The sequence below is a fragment of the Beta vulgaris genome, chromosome 7 (assembly GCF_026745355.1).
Source record: "Beta vulgaris subsp. vulgaris cultivar EL10 chromosome 7, EL10.2, whole genome shotgun sequence".
Classification (NCBI taxonomy): domain Eukaryota; kingdom Viridiplantae; phylum Streptophyta; class Magnoliopsida; order Caryophyllales; family Amaranthaceae; genus Beta; species Beta vulgaris.
Window position 1 is genome coordinate 17,726,656 of NC_079208.1, and position 23,330 is coordinate 17,749,985.

At 37.3% G+C, this 23,330-nt stretch overlaps 1 protein-coding gene and 2 long non-coding RNA genes across 3 annotated transcripts; 1 reads left to right on the top strand and 2 right to left on the bottom strand.

Annotated features, from left to right (window-relative positions):
- Positions 1-13,079: 13,079 nt before the first annotated feature.
- LOC130592065 (uncharacterized) lies at positions 13,080-13,703 on the bottom strand. The gene is made up of 3 exons (XR_008970224.1): positions 13,561-13,703; positions 13,275-13,464; positions 13,080-13,109 (listed from the first exon to the last, which is right to left on the bottom strand). It is a non-coding gene; the product is annotated as an uncharacterized LOC130592065 (long non-coding RNA).
- Positions 13,704-18,341: 4,638 nt separating this feature from the next.
- Positions 18,342-18,848, bottom strand: LOC125491818 (uncharacterized). Its single transcript, XM_048633897.1, has one exon. The coding sequence runs from the start codon at positions 18,846-18,848 to the stop codon at positions 18,342-18,344; it is 507 nt and encodes a 168-aa protein (XP_048489854.1).
- Positions 18,849-21,160: 2,312 nt separating this feature from the next.
- Positions 21,161-22,635, top strand: LOC130592168 (uncharacterized). Its single transcript, XR_008970380.1, has 2 exons — positions 21,161-21,512; positions 22,404-22,635. It is a non-coding gene; the product is annotated as an uncharacterized LOC130592168 (long non-coding RNA).
- Positions 22,636-23,330: the final 695 nt, after the last annotated feature.

Below are 23,330 nucleotides of genomic sequence, written 5' to 3' on the forward strand. Positions count from 1 at the left end.
TACATGACCTAAATGCGGCTAAAAGCGAGAAATTAAATAAATTGAGCTGGATTTCTTACTTTATCTTCCAAAGAGCCCATATGTCTCCCAAAGGGATAACACCACCTCAAAAACACCGGACCACATAGCTTAATTTCTTGAACTAGATGTACAACAAAATGGACCATAATGTCGAAGAAAATAGGCGTGATATACATTACGCCAGCTTCGAGAGCATCAAGCTTCGACGGTTGTAATATTTTGCTACATATAATATTAAAAAAGAACAGGACTTTGTTATGGTATGTCTCACGTATTTCGGCAATATCCTTCAAATTTGAATCGACAAGAATACTTGCATAATTACATGACAATCGTGAGACTTCATACTCGATAATCTCAACTTACCGTCTAAGGTAACAAATCTTTTCATGTTCGATGAGTACCCTGCTGGAGCCTTGATGTTGTACAAAGACTTGCAAAAAATTCTCATCTCATCTCTAGATAGAGTGTAGCAAGCCGGAGACAAATAGTTCCTATCATCATCCTTCACCTTTTTCTTTCCTTTTCTTTCAACACTCGACCATTCTTCATTTTCCCCTTCTTCTCCCTTTCCTTTTCCTTTGCCAGACACTTTCTCTTTTTTATTTCTTTTCTTAGTGTCCCTCTTTTGAGCCCATAGTTATGGTCAAATTCCCTCTCTTTCCAGATACAGTCGCACTTTTCGCTATCATTTGTCTTATGTGTAATATTTATAAGTGTCCCTAGAATGGCGTCACATATATTTTTCTTTATGTGCATGACTCGAGACAATGTCTAACCTCTAGATATCTCCAATATGGAAATTTCCACATAATAGACTTCTTTTTCCAAAGTTCCTTAGCACCATCACCCGCTCCTTTGTCGAATATCGTTTTAATACCCATGACCTAATAAAAAACCTTAATACTAGTCAATGGCCTACGAGCAACGCTTCCCTCTACTGTTCCATCGAATGCCTTCTTCTTATTACGATAAGGATGGTCTAATTGAAGAAACCTTTGAGTCCGCATATAAACTTCATTGTGACAAGTAGAAATGTATTTAGATTTCGTGTCGTCGATGCAAATCGGGCATGCTTCCTTCCCTTTGTTCTTGTACCCAAATAAGTTCCCATAAGCAGGAAAGTCATTAAGAGTGCATAAAAGCATGGTGCGTAATGTGAATACATCATCAGCATGTGCGTCATACATGAAAACTCCTTCATACTACATTTTTCTCAAATCTTCAACAAGTGTTTGGAGCTAGACATCTATGTCTTTTCTAGGCTATTTCGGCCTTGAAATAAGAATCGACAACGTGATCTACTTATGTTTCATGCACAACCAAGGAGGCAAGTTATATATAATTAGAAGAACTAGCCATGAACTATGTTGAGAACTAAGAGTGCCAAATTGGTTCATCCCATCCGTGCATAGGCCAAACCTCAAATTTCTATCCTTGGATCCGAAGGTCTTATGGCGACAATTGATGCACCTAGGAAACCCAGCTTACGATTAATATAACCATAACCTTAAAATCTCCCACGATTCAATTTCGTCACTTTTTTCCTGTGATTCCAGCTATTATCAATCTTTTTATTACCACAAAATAGGCATAGGAAACAGGTTGAAAACGGCCTAGGAAACCGAACTACAATCATTTCCATCTCACCGGCGTCCTAGGCTAGGAGACAAGTTATGAAGCCTGATTTCTTTGGTTATTTGGAAGACCAGTTGACAACTAAAACTGGTCTCTTAAGTAAGCATACATATCATATGTAAAGAGGTTTGAAAACAAGTTAACATTTAAAACCAGGCTCCTTACTTTACCCTTTGAAACCAGTTATTGAGCACAACCAATTTCTTAGGTTAATAAATTACAGTATACATACATTATTCAGCAACTGCTCCTGTATTTGCGGCTCCTTGTATATACACTTTTTTTTATAAATCAATATATAAATAACGACAAAATTATCAAACGAGTATTCTTGCTTGCTCTATTCATCATGTCAAGAAATAAAATTCGTTAACTTCAATTTTTATCCAAAAATAATTTCTCTCAAAGCATCAATTTCTTCCAACAATTTCTTAAAAATATATTTTCTATAATCTATGCTATCTTCTAAAACTAAAATTCTAAACAATCTGAGCGCTATTCTCTTCAATCTCCATCTTGTATTTGGTTGTTTAAATATCCGCCCACATATGATATCTCTTAGCTTGTCAACCATCTCTTGTGAATAAGTGTTAGGAATCCTAGGGAAGTACGACAAAATAATTTCACATAGTTATAGTTAGAACTAGAATATATTCTATAAGAATCTTATACAGAAACTCATAAATAACAAATCAATTAAAACTAGCATATATTCTAGTTTATGACCTAGAGATCCATTCCATTTGATCAAAAGCTAATACATAAATACTTCATATAAGATACCGGTGAATGGGTGGATATGCTTGACCACAATATATAATGAAGACCATAATAGGTCTTAGCATTTGAGCAAGTTCATCTAAGGTTGCTTAGAAATCTGACATACAAAGCTTCAATTTTAAGGCCACCACCAATAGACATTGTTGCTGCCTTCTAATAGAATCATCATGATGTATAGGACTTGTCTTCCAATTGATCTTGTACATAAAAATAAAAAGGACAATGATCAAATGATAATAACATAGAAGCTGAAAATTATAATGATTTCACTCATTATTTTCATAAAATATATGCCCCGGATAATCATGTACACAGAGCCCCTATTTCTCTCACATGACATCAAGGGCTTATAAGTTGTACCTACCTATAGAAAAGCACGCCTCTCTCTCTCCTCTCTCTAGACTTTCTCAAACCCTAACCTAAAACTGAAAAACTTAATCGCACTGCTCTTTGGTCGCCAGCGAGCCACCTGTTGTTAGTTTAGGTAGTGGTCAACGTCAGTTCCCCTCCCCGTCCCCTGCTTCGCATCCCCTATTCCGCGTCTGTTCCTCCACCATCGTTCGCTCCCCCTCCCCACCCATGGGCCTCCCTTTTCGTTTCTCCAGCCTTTGTTTCACGTCGTTCCCTCCGTGGTTCGTGTTTCCCCTCCCCTGTTTCAGTACTTAGATTAGGTTTGCCCACCCCCTTCCCCGTGTTCGCGTCTGTCGGTACCACGTCGTTGCCGCTTGTGGGTAGTACCTGTGTCGTGGCTCGTCGCCGACATGTTTATTTTTTCCCCTTTGTGTTTATCAGGCTTCCCTACTCCTTGTTCCGTTGCGTCGTCGGGCTCCCCCTTTCCCCCTCCCCGTGTTTTGTGTGTCGGTTCCCCTCCCCTGGTATGTTCAAGAAACTCGTTTTAGATAATCAATGGTTTCCTATGCTTAAGAGATGGGTTAGTAACCTTAACTTGTCTCCTACAAATGGTCTCTGGCCTTTTTTGTAGTAGTATTCCCCGAAAATCATCTCCAAGTTACCTTTTCATACTTCCTCTACAGTTCAACCCATTTTTTAGCTGTAATTATGAGGTGAATTTCTTTTTCCTAATTAAATTTAAAGCCTATAGTTATAGCTATAGAGTAATGAAATCATTCCAACTCGTTTTTTTACCCTAAATTTCGTAAATACATTCAGATTTCAGACTGAATTTGTCTATAAAACTCTGTAAAGTAACTTTAATTGGGTTAAGGGTTTTGTGCGTGTTTCATGTTTCTTCCCTTAAAGTACAATCTAGCTGGGATTTTTAGGGTTTATCAAGTGAGAGCGCGAGTGTGAGTTCTCAGTGGTTTTTTTGGAGTGATGTGTCGAGTTAGAGTGCATTTAGTTGATGGTCCTATAATTTTGCTTGATTTTCACTTAATGAAGTTGGTAAGGCATGCTCGTTTTGGCTATAATTACTTATCTCTACATTTCTTGTTGGCCAGACAAACATTCCTATGTAAGGAATGCCAAGGTGATATATTTACATACTCAAACTCATTCCTTTTCTTATTTTCATTCTTGTTTGTTAGTTCTTAAATTTCCTGCAAGTTGGTTGTCATTTAAGATCGTTATTCTTATTAGCTTCAAAGATGCTCTTCTAGAAAACCCTAACCCTAATGAGGTAAGTGGAACTACTGTTCCTATTATTGTGACCCCCTGTTAATACCCGCTCTCAAAATGACCTCTCAAGATGATTCCCCCCACTTTCCCTAAAGCTAATGTGCTTGATAACTTGCGTCAAGTCCAGAATGACATAATTGAGCGTTCTAATTCTTTCTTATTTGGTAAGATGCTTTCTGCCCCTTTGGACTTGGGCACCATCACCGCAAGAACAAAGGCTGACTGGAAGATCATTACGTGCGAAGTTGATTACCTTGAAATGGGTAATGGTTGGATTTTACATTGCTTTGCTAATCCTCAAGACCTCTCTCTAGTGTGGAAAGAGAGGCCTTGGCACATACAAGGTGACTTATTTTTTCTCTCTATTTGGAAACCTTTCTTTGATCCATACATGAAAGAAACTAAATGGCTCGACCTATGGGTAAGGATCCTTAAACTACCCACTGAATTGCTGAATTTTGATTCCATTGCCAATTTGTTAGCTTCTAATGATATTGGTGCTCTTATTAAACTTGATCAAAGGTCTTTATTTTGTAATAAAATATGTTTTTCTAGAGCATGTGTTAGAGTTGATATCTAGGGTCCCCTTTTAGAATTTGCATAAGTTAGTAGGGTTGGAGATTTATCCATGATTATGTGATATGGTACAAAGATTTTGCCTCTGGTTGCTCCTTTTATGGTTAATTTGAACATGTTCTTGATGCTTGTCCCTTGTTGAATTCCCCTAAAAAAGATTTAATTATTCAACTGCTCAAGAATCCCAAAAATAAACATTTATATGATGCCTTGCTGAAGCTGTTGGGTAAGCCTCTCATGCATCCACAGCTGAGCCAGCTAATGTGAAGCCCAATCACCTTACCAGGCTCTCTTCTATTAAGCCTCTGTCCAAGAAAATGCAATCTAAAGCTGCTAATTCTGCTATTTTGCACACTCCTGCTGCCGAAGGAGTGATTATTAAACATGTTGATCCTAATGTTCATAAGTCTCATGTTATGCCTGTTGTTGTTCAAGGTAAAGGCAATTGTAATATGGTGGTTTTCTAGTCTATGTAGTATGATGATTCCTATAATGATGAGGCCGAGCTTCTAATGTCTCTAGTCTCTTTTCCTCCTGTCCGAGCCCAGGATAAGGTTGTAGGTGCAACTGGTTTTGCACCCCCCATCTTGTCTCCTACTTCAATTCAAATATTTTGTCCCTCTGACCCAACTGATGAAAATCAATATTTAGCTTTGCTTTCTCCTAAAATTCCCATTGTTGAGGGTTTTTTCTTTGCTCCTGCTGATGATGAAACTTTCCGTATTGAGAATCAAGCTGATAATGCTGCTGATGGGTATGATTCTCTCCCTGATAATTCCTTTCACTCCATTCATTCTGACAACTAGATTATCAACCAAATAGAGACGACAGGGATGGATGTTGCTAACCTAGTTTAGCTCTCTTCTCAATCAGGGTTAGCTAAGAGGAGAGTTGAAGACAAGTATGATGAAGATGATGCTTCATCTTCGCTTAACAGGAAAATGAACTAATCTCTTCTTTCTTAGCTGAATGGTAGTGAAAAATCCACTCTTTTTTTGTGATTAATAATGTCTGTTGCATGTTGGAACATCCATGGTAGTGCTCGAAAGAATGCAATGCTTTGGCAGAAACACGAGACTTTTGTTTGCATAACAATGTTAGAAAGTTAATGCTTTGTGAAGCTAAATCACAACCTCCACCCCCCCCCCCCAAAGATTTGGTCAATCAATGTGGCTTCCACACTTTTGATTTTATTCCAACTCTAGGCTTCTCTAGTGGATTATGGTTAATACGGAAATCTTGTAATATTCAACCATTCAACCTCTCTATTATATTTAAAGCTTCTATTTTTATGTCTTGTTTAATTCATATTGCAAGTTTTAATATTATCTATGTCGTTAAGTATTCATTTACACCCATGCTAAAAAAGAATCTACGGAAGAATTCTGGTTTGAGCTTAGTTCTTATGCTCTTACACTTCAACTCCCTTATGTTATATTAGGGGATTTTAATGACATTTCATATGCAAATGATAAAAAAGGTATTTCTTGCTCTAGTTTATGATCAACTACAAGAAATACAATAAGCCCTTCTCACTAATCCCTCTAATATTACCTATCAAAATAAGCAAGATTTGTTCCTTAAGAAACGATCCAGTTTATTATCATTTAGCAACGAATTTCGTAAACAAAAGAGTAAGACTGATTATCTTCTCTTAGCTGATTCTAAGTCTTCTTATTATCACACTCTTGCGTCTATATATTAGGCGTAATAGAAATCAAATTAAAGAACTCACTTCTTAAACGAATGAAGCTATCACCACCCCTCATGCTATTTTAGATGAATTAACTAACGCTTTTCTTCTGATACCTCTGTTCGTTTTAATATGGACTATGATTTTGCTCTTTTAGATAACATCATTTCGGTAGAAAATAATTTCCTAACTGCCCCAGTTTATGGGGACGAAGTTAAAGATGCAATGTTTTTTTAGCCCTGATAAATCCCTAAAGCTAGATGGTTTTCCCCTGTTCTTTTTGTAAAAAATACTGGCCCTAGTAGGTAACAATGTGATAAGAGCAGTTCAAGCCTTTTTCCATTCCGAGTTTTTTTTTTTTTTTTGAAGAAATAAATCCTAACTTTTTGCCCTCAATTCCTAAAATCGATAATCCTTCCTCTACTAATCATTTCCGGCCTATTAGCCTCTGTTCAACCATTTATAAAATAATCTCTAAAATCATAAATAATAGATTAAAGGAATTCATGGTCCAGATTATTCATCCTCTTTAGGGTGCTTTCATTGCTGACAAACTTATTCAGGATAACATTCTTATAGCTCATGAAATTTTACAATCCTTTAAATTTTAATCGTATTCTAATGGCTCGATTGTCATTAAACTGGATATGGAGAAAGCTTAAAACAAGTTAAAATGGAATTATATATTTTCCACTCTTGATAAATTTGGCTTTTTCCCGCAATGAATAGGATGGATCAAGGAATGCGTGTCTTCCTCTTCTTTTTTATGTCCTAGTAAATTGAATTCCAGGTAATAAATTATACTCTATCAAGGAATTAGACAAGGTGACCCTGTTTCCCCGTATCCATTTGTTTTATGTGCTGAACTTCTAGCTAGATTACTTTCTTCAGCAGTCTCTAGCCCTGCTAAGCCTATTGGAGTTCCTATTGGTAAAACTGGTATACGAGTACCTTTTATTACCTTTGCATATGACACAATGATTTTTGCTAAAGCTACTAATTATAGTTGTGTGATTAGTCATTAAATTTTGGACAAAAAATAATGTTCGATGTCAGGTCAACTTGTTAATTATCATAAGTCCTCTTTCCAATGTACTACTAATATTTATAAGGCATGAAAGTCTTATTTTGCTTCTATTCTGAAATGAAAGGAACAAAAGATCTAGGGGATTATTTGGGCTACCCCATTATACACTCTAAAGTAAATAAACAAACCTTCAATGTTGTGATTAGTAAAACGACTATTCAACTCCTTAGATGGAAAGCCAACGCTCCTTCCCAAGCAGGTAGGTCAATTCTTCTCAATCAAACCTTGCATCTAAAGCTAGTTATCAAATGCAAAGCTTTTTTACCTAAAACTATTGACAAACCTAAGTAAAACTTATAGAAATTTCTTTTGAAACAATGATTTTTCTAATAAATCCCTGAATCTTATTGGTTGGGATCGTATCTGCAAACCAAACGAGGTGGGTGGCTAAGGTTTTCGTAAAGCTAAACTAAATAACCAAGCCCTTCAAATGAAACTTTTATGGAGAATCATCAAAAATAATAATAATTTGTTGGTTAATTAAGCTAGTTGTAAAAAGATATATAAAAATAATAGTCTTTTTTCTGTTAAAGTGTCCAAATTGGCCTCTTGGCAATGGCGTAACCTACTAAGCTTGCGTAATATTTTTAAAAAAGGTTTACGTTGGCAGATTGGGGATGGTAAACGTATTAATTTTTGGATGGATAATTGGATTTTCCATATCCCCTAAAATCTATCATTTCTCCTATCCCTGGTACTGAAAACATGATTGTGAATAATTGTTTCCTACCTTCTGGGCAATGGAACCCCTAGATGCTTCTTTCCTTAGCCCCCCTTCACATTGTTTCCCAGATCTGCTCTATTTATGTCTCCTCTAAGCCCAAGCCGGATAAGCTCATTTGAGGTCTTACAATTGATGGTGAGTGTTATGTTAACAGTGGAGCTCTCCTTACCCAAGGGTTGTTTCCCTCTTGTCTAGAAAAAGTTTTTACTGGATTTGGAAACTTAACATTCCCCGAAGATAAACCATTTTCTTTGGAAAGCTTGTAATGATAGTATCCCAACTAAATTCCGTCTTGAAAAAGTAATATCTTTTTGCCGCAGCAATGTGTGTTCTGTAATAATGCAGGTGAGTCTATTGGCCACCTTTGTTTTACCTACCCATTTACTCTGGATATTTTTGCCCACCCTAAGGCCTCGTTTGATTGGCCTAGTCCCCCTTCTTGTCTAGCTAATATAGGTCTTAATTCTTTCCGTTCTCTTTTAGAAGCTTGTCTCTCTATGTCTTTTTTTTTCCTCTATTTGGTTCTTTAGATATAAGCTTATTTTAATGATAAGGTTGTCACTTATATGAAGGCAAGTTTTATTATTAGTGACTTTGTTAATTCGTGGTTACAACTTTGAATTCGGAAGAAAAGAGCGCTAAGTCTACCCTTCTACTGCCACTAAGAGAAACAATTCTTATATTTCCTGGCTTGGACTAGTTCCCCCAGCTTCTTGTTTATGTAAACTTAATTTCGATGGCTATGAACTTAGTAATGGGAATGCTGCTTTGGGTTTTGTGATCCAGGATTAATTCTTCAGGTGATGCTCTTGTGGTTGGAGCAAGGTCTCTTGGTCCTTACATCTTCATCCTTCGAGCTGAAACTTGGGGCCTCAAAGAAGGCATTATTGCAGCTTTGTCACTCAATATTCTAAGCTTCAAAATGAAGGCGACAATCTCGCTGTTATTAATGCTTTCTGGAATATCTGGAAAGTCATCTAGGAAATTAATAATATTATTTTAGATATATGAATACTAATTTGCTTAAGTTTGATATTTTTTAGGTTCATCATTGTTGCGGGAAGCAACAAGACATCAGATCTCATGGCGCGACGTGGGCACTCTCTCTCGGAGCTTGTTTATTTCTTTCCTTGTTATGATATTTATTTTTCTCTTTTCGTCTGCAAGGATGTTTTAGGTTGGCCCCTTGATTGAAATTATGCTTGCAGCGGTTATAAGGCATGTATGTGTAGGCATTTAAATTTTGAAACATACAAAATTAAATATTAAAAGAGCTATCAATGAGTTTTTCAGAAGAAATATGGTAAGGATACAAACTAGGTCATGAACCACGTTTGCCCAAAAATTATCCTCTACTTAATATTAATGGAATATCAATTGCAAAGAATAAATAAATATACACATAAAATTGATTAATAAAAATCGACAACATCATATCGGTATTTTAGCATCTAAGCTTTGATAATGTGACCATTTTAACAAATAATTAGATTACAAGATAACTGATAAGAGGTTTTTAGTATGTCATTAAGGCACCAAAATTCTCTTTTTTTTATTCATGATTTGTAACACCTAACAAGCAATACTAAGAACCTAGTAAAGGCAAGTCAAGGGTCGATCCACAAGGAAATTCAGATTAATCAAAGTCCAACAAGTCTAAATTAATTACCTAATTGAAGGATTTTTGGGGGTTTTGAATGATTTTGTAACAATTAAAAACTAACCATTATCAAGAAGTAGCAAATAACATGAGATGAAAATATCAATAAAGAAGACACTAGAGTTAAGAATACTAGTATGAATCAAAATGGACAACGATCATTAATGCAATTGTGATTCAAAGGTGACGATTATGCAAGATTTAGTTTTCCTCTAAAATACTCGAGTCCTCTCTCGAATGGTTGTCAAGAAGAATCGCTTAATCAATCAACTAAATCCTCTCTCAAATGGTCTTTAGTCAACTGATTAAGAGATTTAATAAGTACGAAAAACCCCTAATATAAGGATTTCCTTAATTTCACTAGTGGAAAAAAGCTCAATTGCTCCGGTTGAAAACCCCTCAAATGCTCCGTATTTGACCCGTAGCAAACGTCATACGAGCATTTGAGCATTTTACAAATGCTCCGGTTGATAACCGGAGCATTTATTTCCTCAAATGCTCCGGTTATGACAAAAACCGGAGCATTTGAGCTTTTTTAGAGTTGTAAAATACCACAAATGCTTCGGTTTTTAAGGAAAACCGGAGCATTTGTGCGCACAAATGCTTCGGTTTTTCCAAACAACCGGAGCATTTGTGTATTTTAAATGGTAAAAAAAAAGTTCCACCTACTGCCAGCATGGCAGCATGCATGCAGCTAGCATCCTATACTATTACACTAACGCAGCCCACCAGCAGTACACAAAGATATATGAAGTATTTGTAAATAGATAATTGAATGCATAATAACTTCAAAGTAATATATTAAAGGTATATGATCCAAATATAGAACCTCAAGCAGATAGTGAAAGAACATCAAACTCCTTGTAGAATACACAAATCAATCCTTCACAAGCATGTTCAGTTCCAGAATTCCAGTCAAGGCTTACAGTACAAGGTAGAGCGATGAAGGGTGAATACTATAGTGCTAAATTACATAATCGAGAGATGACAAAAGCAACTATAATACAAATAGAGGTTTCACAGAATAGAAAAACTCCTTAAGGAAAAAGGATAGATATTGCTGTAAGGATGTATTTGTATCCTTTACCCCATCGTTTACACAAGAAACAAGTTCATAAAGTGCATTTCCTAGACTATCTGATGCATGGACAATAAAATCCATTTAGTTACTCGAGAAAAACGATATATTCACCAATGACTAATTCACAAACACACACACCAAACGCACACAAACACACATATTCACCAATGTGCAATGGATAAAACAAGACCTGCTTTTCCAGTCATATGCCTCACTTATGCAATCTTTGAATTTACTAGAGCCTCCATCATATGTTTTCTGCAACATCTGATTTTGCCCTATTGAAAAAGAAAGCAGCAAGTGTTAATAAAACATGTTAGACAGTTCTAGATTTTCAAAGAATACATCAGTAAAAGCAATGTCTCAGGATAATACAATAAAATTTAGATTATTGAATATGCAAAGAAAAACCAAGACTCGCTACACTAGATCATATTTGTGCATTATATTGTATTAGACTAGCCTAACCTAAGGGGGGCAGGGGTATTTTTGGTAATATACCCTAGTTATTTTGTTAGCTCCAGGAGGAAGGCAGCTAGTTAGTTAGAGGAGATAGTAGGGAGGTCTACTATAAGTAGAGGAGATTAGGAAAGAAGAAATTATGAAGAAAATATTGGAGAGTTTAGTATTTTAGTAAATCAGTTCAGCATGCTCAGACCATTACTTAACTCATACTTAAACATATTCTATATGTTGTCAAGCTCCAAATAATGAGCATGCAGCCATTAAGTCCTCTAAAGTAATAGCATTTCAATTTCATTTGTTTGTACAAACTAACCATTCGTTACTACTCACAATTTATAAAACCTAAATGAATAATGTGTAATTTCAGTAAAGAGCCTTGTAAGAAAGGAAAGAGTTTTCTCATGATCTTTGAAACACCCTCAAGGAGACGCAAGTGGACAAGTCTATAATATTACAAATGATCTCTGCTAAAATAATATATGTTGTTTCAGATTTCTTAATCACCTGAAATAGATTTCTTGTTAGGACTATATTCTCATTTTCACCAGCAAAGAAACATAACATACCCAGCTGCACAAAGATGGCTAGTGATAGAATCTGCTGAACTACCATACCGAAAGGAATATCTCAACTTGTAAAGCATACAGAACATGGAAACATTGTTTCCTTTTCATTTCCCATATTAGGATACAATTAAAGTTTATTTTAGATGCTACTTGGAGTATTTATCGCTATATAAGTCTTAAAAGCATTACTATTACTTTTGATTATTTAAACTACATATTTTGGTTTTAAGATAGATAAAGTCATACAGAAAAGAAAATCACTAAACTACATCAAGTTTCCTTTAAAGATACTAATTCAATTCAATCATACATTAAAGAGGTCCAAGCTAACACTAGAATAAGCTAACTATACACTTTTCCAACTGACCTTTGAGTAACTGTCAGCAATAGAGAAGGAAGGATTGTCAAATGTTTCTTCAGAGGCCCATCGGTTTTCTTATAGTGAAGGAATTTGCTTTGACAGAATAAATACTTGCCATGCGTGGTGCTCATGTTGTTATGGTTGTGAGAAATGTGGATGCTGGCAAAAATCTCAAACAGAAAATACTTGCAGAAATTCCTACTGCTAAAATTGATGTTATGGAGTTGGATCTCAGCTCATTAGCGTGAGTAGAGAAGTTTGCATCTGAATTCAAGTCCTCGAATTTGTCCCTTAATGTTCTCATGTGAGAAAACTGAACTGAACAGATGGTGACTTGTCATGCTAAGATTTTAAACTTCTAGATCCTTAAATTGCATAAGCAACCATTTCTTCAACCTGCTAAAAATCACTTTTATTGAACAAATATTATCTACCTGCTACTATTTTATAGTCATACAGATGAGTGCTTAATGATGATTTATCTTTGGAAGTAACAATGCAGGGATTATGGCTACCCCATTTCAATTATCTAAAGAGAACATAGAGCTTCAGTTTGCAACCAATCATTTAGGTGGGCTACCCTATTTCAATTATCTAAAGAGAACATAAAGCTTCAGTTTGCAACCAATCATAACATCATATATGACAATCTATCATCTAGAAAACTCTACGTTATCCTCAAACACCCTCCCGCAATAGTAATGGCAGTTTTACGAACAATACGATTGGAAATGTAAAGAAATATCTTCTAACCTTGATAATAACAAGATGTGCAGGAAGGTTCACGCCCCAGGTCAACGTGCTAGTTGACACCAATACCTATCAAAATGTTTAAATTCAATAAGCATAGAAATCTCCATTATGGAACTCAGAAAAGCTACAAGGTAACCATAGGAAGAGAAAGCAAGGTGGACGAGTTCCATGTCGAAATAAGTATACTAGAATTTTGCAAACACATGAAATAAAGCTTTTGAGCTTACAGACCTGAATTTTGTTGTTTCCAAACAATTCTTCAACTGCAGATCGATCCTTGTCATTCAATCCAGCATGGTGCAAACCAATACCAAATTGCAAAATGCCTCAGGTTCTGATCTGTGATCTGGGAAAGAATCATCTGCAACTCTTCTTCAGATATACTCAGGAACTTCCTCGGATGCTCATCAGATGCGGCATACTAAGCTACAAAAATAATCAGGAATATATACGCAGCAATACACTCAAAACAAGGAGAAATAGGAAAAAAAAGAACCTGTTTGAGCATACTCCATACCTGAATTAGGTCCAAAGCTGTTAGCCTTGTTTGTCGCCGGGATGAAACAAATATAAGAACTGGTTTTGTAGGTGAATGTTAATAGATAGCAACATATGCAGGTTTATTCATGCTATTCATCCTTGGACAATAGAACTTCCCAGGGTATCCCTATTTATGAGAAGCAGCAGATAGCCAGTCACCTCTAACAATACTCGTATTCTAATAATCTTGTAAAGTGGAAAGGTATCAAGCAACTAAAAGATCAATTACCAAACAACTAAAACATGTGAACATACATATGGAGTATACTAGAATTTTACAACACAAATGGAGTTAACTTGGTTTATGAATATTCTAATTTCCTTCCCTATTTTTTGAATTTTAAAACACTTAATCACTGGAACAGACAACAAAACAGGAACAATGACACAGGAACAAGTTTGTGCTTAGCTTGCTGCTTCGTTGTTTCACTTTTCCTCACCCTTTAAGCTTTTGAAATAGTGTCTTGAGAGAATCTAAAACCATAGCCCATAAGCATATGGAGTATGCATATATGAGCTTGTCCAATAGTATTAAAGTTATATGAAATAATAGATGAAACTGAACAAACAGAAAGCATCATAAACGGTAAAACACTAGGAAATCATTTCGATCGAAAAACTGAAATAATTTTCTGAAGTCGCAAAAATAACGAAAGAAATGGAAGGATATAGGGTTTTGAAGCGTGAAAAAAGGTGGAAAGTAGAAGAAATACCTTAAGCTGATAAAGAAGAATGTTGCAGGTATCGAACTCATTACGGAGAGACGATGCTTTGAAACGTTCGAAGGCTGACTGGCTGAGAAACTACATCCATGTTTTGGCATGCTCCGGAACAGCAGCACCGAAACAAAAGTGGCTCGCTGCGGTGGCCGGATAGGAAATCGAGGTAAGAGATAGAGTTTTGGACCCAAATAAAACCCTAAACGAAATATAAAAAAACCCTAACAAAATCCCCAAATCCAGAAAACCAAAATTTCCTAAAATACAGCAATAAATTTCGAACAAAAATACCTGGACATGCCTTCCAAGGAGAGGACCAAGAGTGAGTTCCAGTTGAAATCCGGCGGACGAAGGGACGACGGAGGACGGCTGAGTGGTGGAGGATGCGAAGGACTTGGGACTTTGGGAGGGAGAGGCGACTTAGGAGTTATTAGGGAGAGGAGTTCGTACTTTAATTTGGGACGGCTGTGTGTAATATTTGATAACATTAGAAAAAAACTCGCGCCTAACATCCAAATGCTCCGTTGATCAACCCGAGCATTTGTATCACAAATGCTTGTGTTGATTAGTCAACCGGAGCATTTGATACCAAATGCTCCGGTTGACTAATCCACACGAGCATTTGTATCACAAATGCTCGGGTTGATTAATCAACCAAAGCATTTGATAAGTAGCAAAAGCTGTTTTTTACACTAGTGTTTCTACCCAATATCTTGGCCAGAAACTAGGTTGATTTATGGTGATAATAAAAGACACTAGTGGAAAAAATCTTAAATGTCACTTACTAACAGATGCGGTTTTACAAAAACCGCTTCTGAAAATCATACTTGAAAATGGGGGGAAAGTTGGGAGTAAAATCTAATGCTGTCCACAAGAGGACCGCATCATATTTAAAATCCCGCTGCGGTTTGGGGACCACATCAGATTTTACTGTTACCAACTCCTTGTTTATGCTAAAATTTATCACTTACGACGAAATTAAAGTTTGTGGAACGTGTCAACCAGATGTTGTCAAGGGTGTTGCGACAAAAGAATGCAAAGGGGAGTCAAAGGGGATGAATACACAAAAGTGGTGACGCGGAAAACCCCAATGAAGGTGGTTAAAAAACCGCGGGTGGTAGGAGATCCACCAAACTAATATAGTTCACTATCTTTCTTCGTGACTGATTGTCGTTTACAAGAATGCTTAGTTCACTCTAATGTCTTTCTCACAATATCGCGTAAAAAACATGTCATTGACCTCTCTCTCCCTTTTATATGCCTTCTTCTCTCTTTGGCTTTTTCCCCCAACGAATACAATATTAAATTCACTAATTATTACATTAATGTAACATCCCATCCAAAACCAAGAAGACATAGCCTTAAGATAAGGAAAAGGTTATAGATAATGGCAGCGGAAATTCAAAGAGACGGAGATGCCACTCTAAGGAGTAGACCAAAAACTAAAATAGAATAACCATCACAGGTAAAAGTCAACTCCAGTACATATAATCAAAAGGGAAAATGAGGTCCCATACCCTCATCTCCAATAAGTCTCAAGAGTCATACGACCACCAAAGTAAACCTCAAAATCATAGAGTAAACAAAACTAACATAACTCAAAACCATAGTTCTAATACATAAGTCTAAACTAGAATTAGCTACTTAAAACCAACTAAGTACTAATCCTAAGTCCAGATTTGGAATACTCATCCACTATGACAAGCTCCCTTTCTTTGCTCACACGGGGAACACACACACCCCTGATCCAGACTAGAACCACTCTAAACAGCGTCACCATCTGCACAAAGATACAACAATTTCCACAATCAGTGGGGAGTAACTAGCAGTTCTCCCAACTCAAATAGAAACAGATAAGAGCTTAAATAATTAGAAACAACATCAGAAATCATAATACCAAACACCAAACTCACCATAAGATACAAACGACAACCATGCAACAAATGCGGTCAACGATGCAACAAATGCAACAAATGCGGTCAACGAGCTCACACATAACAGACCATACCACCTGTGAGTAGACTCATTGGACCTCCGCCCAAGGCCTACGTTGCATACTCGAGGAACCATACCGCCCCTTTCGAATAGCTATAATATACGGATCATGCCACCCGTAGTAACCAATGGACCATACCGCCCAAGGTTAAGTAACCAAATCCTAGGACCATACCGCCCTTAGGTTAACAAGCATAAATTTCTAGGACCCTACCGCCCTTAGAAATTCAACTCAAACTCCTTGAACCATAACGTTCATAGGATTTCCTAATGAAGACCTCTAGAACCATACCGTTCCTAGAGTTACTCTATCCAACAACGTGCAATCATACAAGACAAGCACACATCAACAAATCAACCATCAATATGAACAAGTTATGAGCGTAACTCAACCAATCTTACCATCAAGGTTCCAACATGAGTCTGCATAGCCAACACCAACAACGGTACGTTTCAAGACTCAAATACAAGGTTACCCATCACATAAGGACAATACCCTTAACGTAATACTTAAACCACCCAAAAACTACTCAAACATCCTTAGCATACTTACCTAAGACCAACCAAGCAAAGACACACAAGCTGCAAACCAAAAAAAAGAAATAAAAACACCACATCACGACCCAGGGGCAGACCACCCGTCGCGAGGTGCGACGAGGCTCGCGAGTCGCGAGCAGCCCTCTGCCGTGGCCTGCGAGCTTTGTTCGCTCTCCCACGGAACCCCTCAGAGGCTTGCTCCAGCCATCCCCTTCTACTCCAGCCTCCCTTTACACCCATACTTACACCAAACTCACCAACAACAACCCAACAACAACAACAACTCCATCAACATCAACAACGACAATAACAACAACAACAACTCCATCAACATCAACAACGACAATAACAACAACAACAACTCCATCAACATCAACAACGACAATAACAACAACAACAACAACAACGTCAATAACAACAACAAAAATCTCCAATCACTAAAACAACGACAATAATAACAACAATAACAAATCCATCAATAAAACAACAACAATAACAACATGAAACTTTAACCATACAATCTTCTAAGTTCTTCCTAACATGATACTACGTTCTCTAACGCATTTCTAACAACCTAAGTTCAATATCTATACTCTACCGAACTAGAATAACGCTAGTTACCTTTTTCTTGGGAAGATTCACAATAGAAAGATTCCAAGTACTCTAGAAGTCTTGTGAGATATCACCACCTTCGCCTCCTATGAACACAATCGCAACGAACTCAACACGCGCTTGAAACCGATGTAAAAATGGCTTGACAACAAGTAACAAAATCTGATTTTTGTGTGAGAAATGTGGATGAAGAACAAAAGCTTTTCCCCTCCCTTTTTCCTTTGAAAATGGCGTGTGAAATGGAGTCACAAAGACAAGGGTTGCTGATTTTATTTTCAAAAATGAAGGTGAAAGGGTGATGATTAAAAAGGCAATAAGAAGGGTGAATGAAGAGATGACCTTTGGTTATCGCAACGTTACAAGAGGAACTTAAAAATCTGTCCAACTCTTCATATAACATGGCTAATATCACAATTTTCGGACCTCCCTAACAAATAACATAATGTACGAAGGCTAACACTAGTACAATGTACATGTTCCGGCACTAAGTAAAACGTTCAAAAATAATATGTATAAGTATATGTTTTCCAAACTAAAAATTATTATTACCAACGTAATAAAAATATATACGTAATATACTATCACATTATACACTCGGCACACGCAAAAGTACTACATTATCCGTTTCATAAGAACAATGCAGACAATTATATATACGACTAACACAATGCCACATAAATAAGACGCACGTTATCACCTTCGCACAAAGTCAATTAAAATCACGTAGGTGTAAAAATATATATATATATATATACATAAATATATATGCTTTCCGAAAATAATTTAGTAGAAATATAATTTATCACATCTGATAATAAATATAACACGCGAAAATTTCAGAGAAATTTCGGGGTGTTACAATCTCCCCTACTTAAGAAAAAGTTCGTCCTCGAACTTAAAATAACAAGGAAATACCTGAGACAAAAAGCTCGGGATACTTGAGCCTCATCGACTCTTCCGTCTCCCAAGTGGCTTCCTCGTACTTTTGGCTTCTCCAAAGCACCTTAACCAAGGGTATCACCTTTCTTCTTAGAGCACAATTCTGACGGTCCAAGATCTGCACAGGTCGTTCCTCAAAAGTCATGTTCGGCTCAATAGAGACCGACTCTATAGGAATGACATGAGACGGATCGCTGCGATACCTTCGCAACTGCGACACGTGGAACACATCGTGCACCCTCGACAACTCAGGGGGCATAGCCAATCTGTAAGCCACCCCCCCAATCCTCTCGAGAATTTCATAGGGGCCAACATACTTCGGGCTTAACTTGCCTTTTTGCCCAAATCTTGCCACCCCCTTCATCGAAGACACCTTCAACAGCACCTTATCCCCAACGGTGAATGAATTAGGCTTCCGACGCAAGTCTGCATAAGACCTCTGCCTATCTTGAGCGGCCTTCATTCTCGCCTGAATCACCTTTACTTGCTCGACAGTTCTTGGATCAAGTCTGGTCCCAACACCAACGAGTCACTTATGTCGCTCCAACAAGTGGGACTACGACACTTTCGCCCAGACAAGGCCTCGTAAGGAGCCATCTGAATGCTAGCATGGTAACTGTTATTGTAAGAGAACTCCACCAAGTCTGAATAGTCCTCTCTGTTTGCCAATCCGTAGCAGCATGGAAAGCGGTACTCAATTTCAACTTAGTACCAAATGCTTCTTGCAGAGCAATCCAGAAATGAGACAAGAATCTAGGGTCACGATCAGATACTATATCCTTCGGAACACCGTGCAACCGAATGATTTCATTAGCGTAGGCTTCCGCTAACTCTTCCATAGACCAAGTATTCTTCATCGGAATAAACCGAGCTACCTTAGTCAACGGTCCACAATCACCCACACCGCATTCTTACCCCAGCACTCTCGGAAGACCCATAAAAAGTCCATCGAGATGAATGAACTTCCACGCGGGAATTGGTAATGGTTGTAGCAAACCACCCGGTCTCTGATGCTCGATCTTGATCTTTTGACACACCAGACACCTGGCCACAAATTCGGCCACTTCCCTCTTCATGCAAGGCCACCAGAAATTAGCCTTGAGATCCTTGTAAAGCTTATCACCCCAGGATGAACAATGTAGGGAGTACAATGAGCTTCCTCGAGAATCTTCTTCTTAAGCTCTAAGTCATTAGGCATACACCAACGACTCATAAATTTTAGACCTCCCTCGGAATCGACTTCGAAATTTTCGGCTCGGCCCTGAGCGTTAGCTTCACGGATCTTTTCTAACGTAGGATCATACTGCTGCTTCTCTCGCAACTCTTGGAACAAGGCAGGCTCGACACTCATAGCATAGAGAGTTTCCACCGAACCCCGAGGTACCACCTCGCTTTCAAGCTTCCGAAATTCATCACATAAGTCTCTTGGCGGAATTCTAACCGCATTAAGAGAATGCTTTGACTTACGGCTGAGAGCATCCGCAACCACATTAGCTTTGCCCTCATGGTAATCAAGCAGCAGATCGTAATCCTTGATCAGCTCCAACCATCTCCTCTGCCTCATATTCAAATCTCTTTGAGTGAAGATATACTTGAGGCTTTTGTGGTCGGTAAACACCCTACACGAAACCCCATACAGATAGTGTCGCCAGATTTTAAGAGCGAACACCACAACAACCAACTCCAAATTATGAGTAGGGTAATTCTTTTCATGCACCTTCAACTGCCTGGATGCATACGCCACCACTTTTCCCTGTTGCATAAGAACAAAACCCAATCCAAGCTTCGATGCGTCACTATAAACTTCAAACCCAACCCCTTCAGTAGGCAAGGTTAGAACAGGAGCGGTAGTGAGGAACTTCTTCAATTCTTGAAATGCTTTTTCACACTCTTCGGACCACAAGAACTTGCTCTCCTTCTTCATCAATTTATCAACGGCTGAGCTCTCCTTGAGAAGTCCTTGACAAACCTCCGATAGTAACCCGCAAGACCAAGGAAACTCCGGATCTCGGAATGTAATAGCCCTAAGAAGCCCTAACTCAAAACCATGATTATGTGCTAAAGCATGAGATCGTATTAAAGTAACTACAGATCAGTCTAACTGTGTATTTCCTATGATATTATGTTAATTAGTTAACTTATATTTTTACGTAAGTTAATTGACTACTTCATATAGAGTTATAGGATTTTAAGGTTCTAGGTGGAAGATAGTTACTTGAAACTATCAGTTATGCTAAGTTTCATTTGGTTGTAGTGCTTAAAGTAGATTAGAATACTCTCCAACACCATACGAGGGCAAAAGTAGGTAAGATCTACCATTCTTATTGGATAAGAAGACTTTGGAAACCAATAGATAAGTTGAAAAGTCCTTGAGAGCCTTAAACATTAAGATTGTGAAAATCGTATAGAGATTGTTTTATCGGGTAACGATGACCTTCCAGTTAAAGAGCCTTTCGGGATTGAATCCGAGCTCAGAACCTAACCAAACTTGATATATGACATGCTTAAGATGTCTTAAGGTTAAAATGGTCATTTAAGCCCAAGAATTACGTGGCTTAATAAGGTAAATTGCTTACATAGTAAAACCTGGCCAGCTGAAATTACAGCTCAGACCTATCCTCAAAGAAAGCTGCTTAGCAGCTACTCAAGTGTCGATCTCTCAAAGCCCTTTGAATGCATGATAGCCAACACCAAAGGCTAACACCTCAAGCAAGAATCACCCAGAAACTCCAAGAAACCGACGTTGCCCAGATCACTTTCCCTCCTCCTTGGGTACCGCCAGAACAGGCTATAAAAGGCTGTTCTGGGTTTTCGTCTCCTTTCTCATATTTTCTCCTCTTTGACACCCACTTTTCTCTACATAGAACTCTTCTAAACATCCATACAGAGTTGTACAACCTTTGGTTCCAACCTTTAGACCATAAAATCATATAGAAAACCTTGTTCAAAGATCACATAAGTTGCTGTAAGTTCAACAGTTTACATCTCTTGTATTTAAGCTTAGTTTTTCATATCTATAAGCTTGTTGAAACTAATCTTTAGCATTTTATACATTCAGGGGAAGCTGTAGGAGTAGTTAACCAAGTGAATTAAGGAATTTCGTGAGCTTTAAGCATCCTTAGCTAAGGTACACACTTAGTTTGGTTTAACCTAGAGATTTTCCACTCTTATAGTTAAGTGATTGTTTCTTTCTTGTGTAAAGCATGTTTATGAAATGAATTTATGTATGATATGTGTATTATTATGTGTATATTGAGTATATTACATAAGTATAACATGCTAAGGTTCTTTAGAGATGTTTCAATTGACTAAACAACACTTATACACTAAGTCGTTACGATTATGCTTCTAAATGGGATGTGCTTAGTACATGAACTTATATAGTAATTGATAATTGGTAATCTCTTGATGAAATAGATGTTGGAGTATTATTTAAGTCCCTAAGACATAATTGGTTAAGTTCTATCAAAGTTATTATGTTAAAAACTAGTTTTAAGTATGAAAACCCTAAATCTTCTCAACTATCAAAGTAAGGGTAATTGAAAGGAGTTGATAAGAGTTATGAGTATTAAGGATGAGTTGATAAGGATTTTGAGTATTGAGGTTTAAAGTATAAACCATTAAATATCTTATTTTATAAATATGAAAGTGAGGCATGAATAGGCACCCCGAGTTAGGGCGGGTAGAGTCCCTAGCTGTTGCCTTCCAGGAGGGGCTAATCCCTGGCGTTATAGGACATGTCCGGGTAAGTCTTGCAAGCATAACAATAAAAGGCTGGGTGACGACCCTCACTAGTTTGGAGACAGCTGGTACTGCGTGGTACCCCTCTCCACTCGCGTTCATGCCAAACGATTGATTTTGTGAAACATAGTAACTAAGTTAAGGGTGATTATCTGTTATTATAACTATGTGTTAGTTTTCAAAATACACCTAAACTTGTATTTTCTATTATACAGTGTGTACTCAGCTTTGCTGATTGTTTTGTCATTTCTGTGGCCTGTCACTCGGTGGGTGGCAGAGTTTGATTTTGATGCAGGTTGGTACGAGGATATGTGATGAAGGTGTTTACTTTTGTAATAGACTTTCAATAATGTAAATTAAGTAATGACATCTATATACATATGTTTACATAGTTAAGCAAGTGATAGACTACTGAACTTTAGTTAGTTTTTGGTGTATGTAACCTAAGAGCTCTTATGAGGACAGCTTTGTATGCATTAAGTAATGTATAAAGTATGTTTTTGAGGTAATTCGATATTCTCTTCCTTATAATTTGAGAATGTCATGGTAATAGTCCAAATCTTAGTTTGATAACGCTTCCGTTGTGATTAAACGATGTTGATTAAGATTAGTGGAGGTTTGGGCTGTTACAAGTGGTATCCGAGCTAAATTAAGACATTAGAATGTATAAGTATGACTATTCTATGTTATTATAAGGTGATTACTATGAAGTTTGAGTTGGACTAGTTGTTAATTGATGTTATGTTTTGATGATGTAGATGAATCCAGGAAGTAGAGGGGAGCCAATAGTGATTGAAACTTCTGATTCTGAGGATACATGGACAGACCCTTTTGAAAGCATAGGTGAAGATATTCCAGGGGTTCGTGAACCAGACACTCTATTCTCTGCTAGCTTATGTTATACTGATGCACCTGCTTGTGCAAGACAAGTAATGAAGGCAATTGTGGAATATAATCAAGTAATGGGCCGGGGAGAAGAAACCCATATGCTCGTCCGGAAGTTCAAGCTTATACATTAGTAAAGACTTTGCCTTTGAATGATCCATGGAGAGATCTTATGGAAGAATACTGGAAGATATTAGACTATTATATTCCTGACAGAGAATTAAGGGGGTCAGAAATCGACTATGTTACGATAGACAAGAAGTTGATACAATGGAATGTCACGGTTGAGGAAGTTTATAGGAGGATCCAAGAAGTGGAT

Coding starts and splice junctions, on each gene's coding strand:
- LOC125491818 (XM_048633897.1), bottom strand. CDS start 18,848: ATGAAGGCCGCTCAAGATAGGCAGAGGTCTTATGCAGACTTGCGTCGG.